This window comes from Salvelinus namaycush, unplaced genomic scaffold, assembly GCF_016432855.1.
Source record: "Salvelinus namaycush isolate Seneca unplaced genomic scaffold, SaNama_1.0 Scaffold99, whole genome shotgun sequence".
Lineage (NCBI taxonomy): Eukaryota > Metazoa > Chordata > Actinopteri > Salmoniformes > Salmonidae > Salvelinus > Salvelinus namaycush.
The window spans coordinates 128,823-140,671 of record NW_024061741.1 but is presented as its reverse complement, the minus strand read 5'-3'; the positions used below and the strand labels follow the sequence as shown (position 1 = coordinate 140,671).

General features: G+C 41.7%; 1 protein-coding gene across 1 annotated transcript; it reads left to right on the top strand.

The window, feature by feature from the left end:
• Positions 1-1,802: 1,802 nt before the first annotated feature.
• On the top strand, positions 1,803-11,122 carry LOC120043668 (zinc finger protein 501-like). The gene is made up of 5 exons (XM_038988219.1): positions 1,803-2,062; positions 4,411-4,530; positions 8,352-8,483; positions 9,289-9,610; positions 9,703-11,122. Exons 2-5 carry the CDS (start codon positions 4,425-4,427, stop codon positions 10,415-10,417), a joined length of 1,275 nt encoding a protein of 424 aa, XP_038844147.1. The 5' UTR covers positions 1,803-2,062; positions 4,411-4,424; the 3' UTR covers positions 10,418-11,122.
• Positions 11,123-11,849: the final 727 nt, after the last annotated feature.

Genomic DNA, 11,849 nt, shown 5'->3' with positions numbered 1-11,849 from the left:
GTAATCAATAACCTATACCGTGTGTGTTTATGTATTTCTGTGTGATTATTTAGCTAGTTAGGAAATAAATATTTAAGCTAATTTGTGTATTGCTGATTCATCACTTAGGTTAAGGGTTCTTGCAGATCCAGGAATAATGAGACTGATGAGGTAATAATTAATAATTGACTGTTATTAATATAAGAGATATTTATAGATCTTTAGAGTTTAAGTCGGGAGATAGAAACTCGGTAAACAACTTTTCCCATGGTGCCCCAAATTCCCAATGAGTTAATTGTTACATGATTAATTTTGAGTAACAATTAAACGTAGTAGGTAATTATTCGATAAATAGCTGTCATCACATTAATGATAGTCACGTCACGACATCATATAAATACATTAAGAATCGCTTTTAATTCAATAGCATCTCTGTGGGTCTAGTCATATAATTACATATAGAATCCCTTTTAATTCAATAGCATCTCTGTGGGCCTAGTCATATATTTACATATATACATATAATCACTTCAAAAGGTCTGCTTTATTAGGCTACAGTCGTGAATGGAAAGAGACATCTGTTACACAAAACACCAGAAAGTGTAATGACATTTGGCGATTGTCATTATGGCAGAATTTATCTTGCGTCTTGCGTCGGCAACTCATCTCTGCCTTGGCAAAATGTGATGTGGTTAGACGAGAACACTGACATTATGGAGCGTAGGCTACACCACCCGTTAAAGGCCATTGGCTCGTTGTTCATGCCTGACAGGCAGTAGTGATAAATAGTGGTCTACTAGCCTACAGTTTGACATTTTGTTTTAATTATTGTGAAAGGCTCATGTTTTACCGGTACGGCGTACCCCCACTATTTATTTTGCCGGGGACGTCGTACCGCCTTACTTTCCCCCTGGTGGTAGCTCAAGCTACATTACATAGTTGTTTTCTACATTTTTCTTTAGACCTTTGACAGCAAGGTGGCGATGCTCGACAGGGGACCTTGACAGCTGCACGGAATACTGGCTGGAGTTGTTCCGTCCTCTCAGGTCCCCAGATCTGTGTAGGGCACTGAGTGAATTTGAATGACTGAGGATTACTTTTTTGTTTGTTTTGTATGTTGTTTTTCAGACGTTTGAGGGGGTTACGTTTTTTTTTTTTTTCCCTTTTCTATTTTGGATTTCCACCCTTTGTTTTATGAATCCAGTAGAGGGCAGGAAAACAACTTTTCAGGTTGTAGTCCACCCTAAAACCCCACTGAAGAAGAAGACAAAGCTGAAGAAGACAAAGATTTGAGCAAGTATGGGTAACTGCAGCCCAATATGGCGACCGGAGTGTGGGTGTGTCGAAAGGGGGAACGAGGTTAAATAATGACGTTAGTGAACTTCAGGTCGGAGCTCTAAAAAGATGCACTAGTATCCGACTTGGATGACTGTTCAAAACGATTTTCCAAATCGGAGCGAACGTATTTTGACATTATAACAGTTGCAGAGCTGTCTAATGTGGCAATAGATTGTAAATTACTGGACAAGAGAGGAGATTCGGAAAATGAAATGTCTCCTCTACCAAGATACTGGTGCAGCTAGCTAACGTTAGCTAGTAACAAAAAAAAGCTACCTTTGGCTAGCAGCTAGCTACCTGCAGTAGGCCTAATGTTTACTGTGCGCCATGCAAGCTTTAGTCGCACATTATTCATCAACTCCTAAACTCACATTTTAACGTTGAAAAGTCTTTGCTATTAATCGTTTGGGGGAGAAAAGGTTGAGCTCCAGTAGGACTGTAAACTTCCGTTCCGTACTAAAACCGGAAGTGACGTAATACTTGTGCTACCATCAGGTAGGTGGCTAGCAACTCCGCTTTTTCCAAGTTATAATAAATATATTTATATATGAGACGTGACTTGATACGTTGCTGATTTAAGGATTACTGCCACTACTAGAATGCGAGATAATCTAAATAGCTAGAACTCTATGAAAAAGACCGTCACAGAGCGAGCAAGGTAACAGCAGTACTAGCATCGTTAGCATAGGTGGGTGGCTGTTTTGTTTGCTGCAGTGCTGTTAACGTCAGAAGCTGGCCTTTATTGGTGAGTGCTGAAATAGTGGCAACATGTTCACAAAAATAAACCGTGATTTTTCCGCCGTTATCATCATGTCACCTGTGCCTCCACATATCATTGCTAATTGTAGCCCTCTCTTGTATGTCTGTAAACATCAGTTCTGTAATAACGTCAAACATTATGCCTCTGCCTACCAGCTATATGCTGTGAGTAACTTATCTCCTTTCTGTCACTAGTTATGTTTCCATGAACTTGTCCAGTGATTTGTCGACTTTTACAAAGTTCGCATAGAAAATAGATGCGACAGTTGCCTGGAAACCACATTGAATTCCCTAGAATTCTACATCCATCCGAAATTAGCGTTTGAATCAGGAAAGTTTCCTCTCACGACCTCTTCAAGCGAGAATGTTGAATACAAATCTATTTTAAGGTAGGCCTACCGGTTGTCCGTGCAGTTGGTCCTTTTGGCGGTAGGAATGTGAGACACATCGACAGGAAAGTATGATTACATCAACCTTTGCACAGACACCGGTAAAGTACATTAAAATGTAATTGTATTCAACATTCTGGTCTATAGCGGGGCGGCAGGTAGCCTAGTGTTTGACTAGTAACCGGAAGGTTGCAAGATCGAATCCCCGAGCTGACAAGGTAAACATATGTCGTTCTGCCCCTGAACAAGGCATTTAACCCACTGTTCCTAGGCCGTCATTGATAATAAGAATTTGTTCTCAACTGACTCGCCTAATAAAGTAAAATAGAGGTCGTGAGAGGAAACGTTCCTGATTCAAAAGCTAATTTCTTGCTGACATAGAATTCTAACCAATTCAATGTTGGGTTTCCAGGCAAATGCGACAATTGCCTGTTATGGTGCGTTTCCATTCAACTATCTTGTCGAGAAAAACAGCTGGACATAATGACTTCACACCTAAAAAAAAACACTTTCGCTAAAACCTACAGTGTCGAATAAAAATGTAGTGGTTTAAGTGTTTCCATTACCCATTTTGCGCATTAATAAATTGTCGACCGCCTGTATACCCACCTATATGTTTCATGTCTCAGGTAGCCCGTAAAAGCCTGCATGGATAGAATGCAAGAATTGACTAATATTTGCCATATTCTAATAATTAATGTGCCAACATCGCCATGGTCCATGCAGTTCTCTCTAACCTTAGGTGGCACTCTGCCTTCACCCTACATGTTTCAGTGATTAGCTTCTCTAACAACTGGTTCATGTGAACTACAGTCTCGACCCTGTGTTTTAACGTTTAGAAACAACAACCACTGCTACTCTCTGTCATCTATGCATTGTCACTTTAATAACTCTACCCACATGTACATACTACCTCAAATAACCGGTGTCCCCGCACATTGACTCTGTATCGGTAACCCCCTGTATATATAGTCTCCCTATTGTTTTACTCCTGCTGTTTAATTGCTTGTTACTTTTCTCTTATTCTAATCTGTATTTTTTGAAACTGCATTGTTGGTTAGGGGCTTGTAAGTAAGCATTTCACTGTAAGGTGTACGTACACCTGTTGTATTCGGCGCATGTGACTAATACAATATGATTTGATAATCATCTCTCGCGATAAGGCTCTCGAAACATATGGCCCTTTCATTAGCGAGGAAAAAGTTACTTAAAATAAAGAATAACTTGCTGTAGCAGTTTTGCACAGATTCATACAGCGATGGTTGCCTCCATCTGACGAAACTACACTTCGAGTTACATTCTGACCAGACCGGACACGTCGCGTGCGTGAGCGTCGCAAAATAAATTTTGAAATCCATGTTATTCAATTATTGTGCCAACGAGCGTCTGCGAACTCAAAATAGCACTCATTCCTATTTCTGACGCAGATCGCGCTGCAAGTCCTGCCTCTCCCATCTCCTCATTGGTTTATAGAAGCAGGTACCCGTGTGCCATCTCCTCATTGGTTATACCCACGTGAGTGATAGAAAGACAAACTGTTTTGCTGGTAGTCGTGGTAATACAATGAAAGTTTAGATGCGATCACCATATAATTTAAACGATGAAAAGGCCTGGAAGGAGAGATGACTAGAAACGATTCGTTTGCCCGTTTTATGTGTGGATTAATTGTCGGAGTAGAGATCCTTGTGCATTTCAGGTAAAATAACAACTCAATGTTTATATCCTAGGACAAATTAGCTAGCAACAGCAAGCTAGCTAAATAGGGCAAATTAACGTTAGAGTCAACAGATTGATGTTTAGAAAAGTTCTCCTAGATCTGCCGTTTCCATTACACATGTCGCAATGATATTTTTTTGCGACATTGCTGGGTCAATGGAAACCTGCCTACTGTCGCCAAAACTAAACATTTTATTTTGTGTGTGTGTACGTGCCATCACACCTACAGATAAAGCACCATATATGGATCCTCACATCAGTGTTAAAGACGAACCCACTAGTGATGATGACGTTACACACAGCTGGTGCGACCCTGTCCAGCCCTCACAAATGGACTACAGTCACGAAGGTAAACTAAGGATATGTGTTGTTATGTGTTAATAACATTTAGACTACGTTACCCAGCAGGCTATGCGGGCGCAGGAGATGGTTAAAGAATGCCTTGCATGGCTAAACATGGAGTTTTCTAGCTGAAGTATATGTTAATTAAAAGTAGTTAAACCTACGCCCCGGTTTGTCACTATATAAGGAACAAACATAACAGGATATATAACATGATGTTTCCTACTTTAATTAACAGTGTTTAAGAAGTGGGGCAGTGCCACTCCTCTCATGTGTTATGTTTCATTGTGTAGGATAGAGTAGAGAGGAAAGAGTTCTGAAAGAGAAGTGGGGCAGTGACACTCCTCTCATGTGTTCTGTTTCATTGGGTAGGATAGAGTAGAGAGGAAAGAGTTCTGAAATAGAAGTGGACCGCAGCCATACACATGCTACTGGAGTACACGGTGGTGGGACGTTACTGCCTGAAAACATGTCAGATCTCACAACGGCTGGATGGGTGTTTAACATACCAGCTAACCACATCATGTGATTTATCAATTTGATGCCAGACTGAGCAGTCGATGATGTGGCACGAAACCATTGGTTGTCGCAACGCCGGTGCTGCTAAACCAACCTAGACCACATGTCTCATTTCCATGTTAAAGGACCCATGAGCACCAACATGTAAAGGTCATAGGAGAATGTCAAATCTGGTGTCAAATGAAAGCTGAGTCTATATTTTTGAGAAATTAAGGCATATACAGTTGAAGTCAGAAGTTTACATACACTTAGGTTGGAGTCATTAAAACTAGTTTTTCAACCACTCCACAAATGTCTTGTTAACAAACTGTAGTTTTTGCAAGTTGGTTAGGACATCTACTTTGTGCTTGACACAAGTAATTTTTCCAACAATTGTTTACAGACAGATTATTTCACTTATAACTCAGTGGGTCAGAAGTTTACATACACTAAGTTGACTGCCTTTTAACAGCTTGTAAAATTCCAGAAAATGATGTCATAGATTTAGAAGCTTCTGATAGGCCAATTTACATCATTTGAGTCAATTGGAGGTGTACCTGTGGATGTATTTCAAGGCGTACCTTCAAACTCAGTGCATCTTTGCTTGACATCAAAAGAAATCAGCCAAGACCTCAATTTAAAAAATTGTAGACCTCCACAAGTCTGGTTCATCCCTGGGAGCAATTTCCAAATGCCTGAAGGTACCATGTTCATCTGTACAAACAATAGTACGCAAGTATAAACACCATGGGACCATGCAGCCATCATACCGCTCAGGAAGGAGAGTCGTTCGGTCTCCTAGAGATGAATACTTTGGTGCGAAAAGTGCAAATCAATCCCAGAACAACAGCAAAGGACCTTGTGAAGATGTTGGAGGAAACAGGTACAGAGGTATATATATATCCACAGTGAAACGAGTCCTATATCGACATAACCTGAAAGGCCGCTCAGCAAGGAAGAAGCCACTGCTCCAAAACCGCCATAAAAAAGCCAGACTACGGTTTGCAACTGCACATGGGGACAAAGATCATATGGGGGTGGCAGCATCATATTGTGGGGGTGCTTTGCTGCAGGAGGGACTGGTGCACTTCACAAAATAGATGACATCATGAGGGAGGAAAATGATGTGGATATATTGAAGCAACATCTCAAGACATCAGTCAGGAAGTTAAAGCTTGGTCACAAATGGGTCTTCCAAATGGACAATGACACCAAGCATACTTCCACAGTTGTGGCAAAATGGCTTAAGGACAACAAGGTCAAGGTATTGGAGTGGCCAACACAAAGCCCTGACCTCAATCCTGTAGAAAATTTGTGGGCAGAACTGAAAAAGCGTGTGCGAGCAAGGAGGCCTACAAACCTGACTCCGTTACACCAGCTCTGTCAGGAGGAATGGGCCAAAATTCACCCAACTTATTGTGGGAAGCTTGTGGAAGGCTACCTGAAATGTTTGACCCAAGTTAAACAATTCAAAGGCAATGCTACCAAATACTAATTGAGGTATGTAAACTTCTGACCCACTGGGAATGTGATGAAATAAATAATTCTCTCTACTATTATTCTGACATTTCACATTCTTAAAATAAAGTGTGATCCTAACTGACCTAAGACAGGGAATTTTTACTAGGATTAAATGTCAGGAATTGTGAAAAACATAGTTTTTTAAATGTATTTAGCTAAGGTGTATGTGAACTTCCGACTTCAACTGTATACTTTCCCCAACCATTTTATATCCTTAATATTAGGAATAAGCAAAGGTTTGATTTCTGCTCAAACCACAGATAGAGGACTCTAGATGTATATCACCCGTTTTAGCATGGATGTTGCCATTGAGGGCTTCCACCATTTATATAAAAAAAATAGTCAACTGGGTGGGGATTCCTATGGGTTGGGAGCATAGAGATAGATGGAGGACACACCTTTGCATGGGCAATCTCCCTTTTGTGAAGTAGTCCATTTTCTTCTTCACGATTGGCTGATCCTGATGACCCGGTTGGACATGACTTCAACAGGAGGGATTAGCCAATGAAGTTGTAAGTCCCACCCAGTTGACTATATTCAAATGGTGGAAGCCCTCAATGGTGCTGCACATGCTAATAAAGCCTTTTGGCCACTAGAGGCCTCTTCTCTATGATTGCGAGCGTTCAGCCAATGCACAGAGCATTGTCTTCTTCAAATTGGGTTGCCTATAGTTAGTAAATGGGTTTAAGCTCTATCGCCGCCATCTAGTGGCTACAGTAAATAAATGACAAGACCGCAGCGCTGCAGGTGGCGGGAAATCACCAATATTAGCTTTACACTTTTTCTTTTTTATACATCTCCCATTTGGTATGTCTCTTGTGAGGCGGTTCACAGCAGCACTGACAAATGTGTTGACATGACAACTGTGTCAGAGGTTGGAACGACCCCCCCCCCCCCTCCCCTCCTTTGTTCCATGCTGGCTGAATACCTAGTTAGCATCGAGCTGACACAGATGAAAGGGGAAACGTAGAAGTATCTTTGCCATAGATGAACAGGGTCCACTTTTCATTATATTTGCTGACACCCTACAGTCACATTTTGGCACCAGTAGAGCAGCTATCTAGCTCACAGGAGGTTGGTGGTACCTTAAGTAGAGAGAACGGGCTCGTGGTAATGACTGGAGCGGAATCAGTGGAATGGTATCAAATCTCCAGGTGTTTGATGTCATTCTATTTGCTCTGTTCCTGACATTATTATGAGCCGTTCTCCCCTCAGCAGCCTCCTGTGATCTAGCTATATAACCCACGCCCCTCTGAAAACATGCCTTCTCCGATGTTGGTTACAAGGCGGTACTTATTTAAATTAGGTAAGAGAATATCACGTTATGGTGATGGCTCCTTAATAATGAATCCAAGTGGGGAAGGGGACCAGTAACTTTATGATCAAACTTCATCTTGGTTACATAAAAAACGGAGGGAGATTTTACCGAAATTCTGTTACCCAACTTTGGATCTGAACAGTTCTTCTAGTAAATGTGTTTTATAGTAAAATGATCAGTGTTAATTGTTAAAATAGAGTGGTATGGTTTGTTAAACTTTGAAATCAATGGTGTTTGTTAGGCATACATTTATAAAGTGAAAAATCTGAGTCTGTGTCATTCCATTACCATGGAAATGCCCTATTGTAACAAACCTAGCTAGTGTTGACAATAAGGCCGGTTAGGCACAATTCACATAACTCCAAAAATTCCCAGAAATCTTAGTTGGAGGATACACAGATTTCCTGCTTCTCACCTGATTCTGAGATTCTTCCAACTGGGATTTTTGTTAAGGGGATTTAGAAATGAACCTAATTCTATTCCATCCCCAGGTGCTGTTGATAAGTCTAAGTTGGAACCAGAGGACCTTCCAGGGCTCAGTGAAGCAAGAAAACCAACATTCAATGTGATTGTCAAAGAGGAAGAGGAAGATGAGGAGGAGGAGGAGGACATGGTTGACCGAGGTTGGGATGAGGAGGAGGAGGAAGATGAGGAGGAGGACATGGTTGACCGAGGTTGGTGGGAACATTAGCAGTTTCATAGTAATCTCGGTACCATTGTGTTAAAGGCCCAGTTGCGGTCAAAATTCTATTTCTTTGTTTTGTGTCATATTTATACAACAGCTGATGAAACTAACACTGTACAAGTGATATATATATATGATCAGTGTTATTTCTTGATAGTAGCTGGTTGAAAATGCCATCTACACCAGGGGTGGGCAGTTCCAGTCCTCAATGGCCTGATTGGTGTCACAGGACTGGAGTTGCCCACCCCTGATATACACTTAATCAGCAGGTTTTGTATGGGTGGAGTTAATAGACCAATAACAGAGTCCCAAACCTCTCTGCCAATAACAGATAGTTTTCAGGTGACATTTCCCTCCCATTCGGCCCCTCCAATGAGAACCCTCACTCAGACCACTCCCAGACAGAACTAGCAAAATTCTTGCATTACTTTTTTCTTTTTTTTTGCTAAAAAGCTATTTTTGTTTCTTTTTGACAACTTTAATGGGAAACTATTACAGTAAGGTACTTAATTGTTACCGAGAAATTATTTGATATTCAGTCAGAAATGGCTACATTGGGCCTTTTAATAGTATATGTCACTTACATTGTGTAATATGCCCCACATTGAGTGACCGCCCGCCCAATGACTACCTGTGTCTTGTCTCACACTTTTAGTTTACTCTAAACTGAACAATTCTAGCCTGGTTAATCCAGACACTAACCAATGTTTTAACCAGGTTAATCTATTCCCTTGTCTGTCTAGGTTCAGACACTGACTACACACCAAGTCCCACTGTGGTAGTGAAGGTGGGAGAACCCAAACCACCAACAAAGAATAAGAACACAGTAAAGAAACTTCACCAGTGCCCCGACTGTGGAAAAACCTTTGAGAGGCTGTCGCGTCTGAAGAGGCACGAGCCATCACACTTGAGGAAGAGCAAGCACCCGTGCCCTGACTGCAACCAGTCTTTTGGCAACCTCTCAGTCCTGAAGAAACACAGGGCGACACACAAGAGCACCGAGAAGCTGACTCACCAGTGTCAACAATGTGGCAAGACGTTTGAGAAGCTATCGCGCCTCAGAAGGTAAGCCAGAACACCAAAGACCCATTTCTGTTCTGTAAAAAGTTCATGGACAATTAACTGTGTAGACAATAACAATAGTGTTCTAATCTAAGGCACCAGCCCGTACACCAGAGGAGAAAGAGGATGGACCACCCGTGTCCTAAATGTGGCAAGACCTTCAAGAAGTTATCCGGCCTGGTTCTGCACGAGCGAGGACACACCGGAGAGAAACCGTTCCCTTGCTCCCAGTGCGGGAAGAGCTTTGCCGACAACCGTCACCGGAAAGTGCACGAGCAGGCTCACCAAGGGAAGTTGGAGAGACCCCACCGCTGCGCTGACTGCGGGATCTGCTTCCCCAAACCATCCGAGCTTCGACGGCACCAACGCGCACACACGGGAGAGAAACCGCACCGCTGCCCTGACTGTGGGAAGGCCTATTCCCGGTCAGAGACTCTGAAGAGGCACCTTCTCATCCACACGGGGGAGAGACCTCACCTCTGCACCGATTGTGGGAAAAGCTTCATTGAATTGCAGCAGTTGAAATCCCACCAGCGGATTCACACCGGAGAGAAACCATTCCACTGCCCCGTGTGTGGGAAGGGTTTCTCACAGAGGGGTAACATGAAGGCACACCATCGGACCCACACAGGGGAGAAACTTCACCACTGTGCCGACTGCGGGGCCAGTCTCTCCACATCTTCTAGTTTAAAAGAGCATCAGCTCATTCACACAGGAGAGAGGCCCTTCCAGTGTCTGGTCTGTGGCAAACGCTTTCTGCACATCTGGAGACTCAGAAAACACCAGAAGACACACACCGGACACACATAAGGAAGACGTCTCTGTATGCTTTGAAAGAGCAGCAACTGTAGTGTTGTACTACTACTACTAATATTAATACTACTAATATTACTACTAGGATTGTGGGTTCAATTCCTGAGACCACTCATACATGAATGTGTGCATGCATAACTGACTGACTGTAAGTTGCTTTGGATAAAAGCATCTGCTAAATGGCTGTTATTATAAATATCAGCAACCCAGAACCAACAAAAATAATTTCATTCACTTTAATAGCTTGCAGTAGGGATCTGCTTGTGAGTATTCAAACTACATATGTGTACAGAGGGGGTGTACTACAAAGCAGGATCAATTAGTTATCCAGCTAACTTTGATAAGCAACCAGAAATATCTATTGATTTTTCTGACTAATTAATACATTCAACATTAGATATGCGTTGTTGGTTGAGTCAGTTAAACAAGGCCAATTCCAAGCTTATCTTTCTAAAACAAGAAAAGGTCATATCAGAATATTTCGACAAGCTGGCTAACTCATTGAATCGTCTTTGTAGTTTACCCCTCTGGTCTACGCCTTGTCCCATTTTAATGAACACTGAACAATGCTCTTTATACGTATGACATAACAATTTTAATGGTACATTTAATAGTCTTATGTTTTGTATGTGTGTGTGTGCACATTTTACTGTACTTGTGAGTACCAGAAGTCCTCATGAATAGTAAACTAACTAAAATTCAGAGAAGGACTTTTTGGCAGTCTTCACTTGTAAAAATGTTATTTTAGGCTTAGGGGTTAGGTTTACAGTTAGGGTTAGGGGTTATTGTTTAAGGGTTAGGAAAAATAGGATTTTGAATGGGAATCAATTGTTGGTCCCCAAAAAGTCCTGCAATGAAGCCCATTATCTGTAGTCTGGTTACCAGTCTCTTCAGCTAACATCCCACTCCTCGTCATTGCCAAAGAGGCTGGCCTTTCAGCCATAGAAATATGAATAGAAAGGTGTCTACATTCAAGTCAATGATGGCATAATGGGTGGACTGGCAGCCATTTTGAGTGTATCCATGCCAGGAAGTAAAAGCAGGAAGTGTACCCTTTAACCTGTGCTGTGATTTGTTGAGTGAAATAAACTAACGTAAAAAAAAATATACATTCCATTGGATGAGCCACATCAGTTAGTATCATTTGAATGAACATTTTACATTACCATGGCAACCCAGCATCAGTTGATGGAACATTCCAAAATACCATTAACATTATTGCATCACAATAGAAGGCAGCCATTATTTGCAAGTGTAGCCATGAGTTTGTCAGGGTTAGAGCTTCCAAGCCCATTCTATTCATATTTCTATGCTTTCAGCAATCTGTGTTCAATATGCACTGGATTTACGGTGGAGTTGCTCATTGGTTGTTGGAAATAACATTCATATTTTCCATGACAACATGTCGAGCCTCGAAATTAGAATCCAA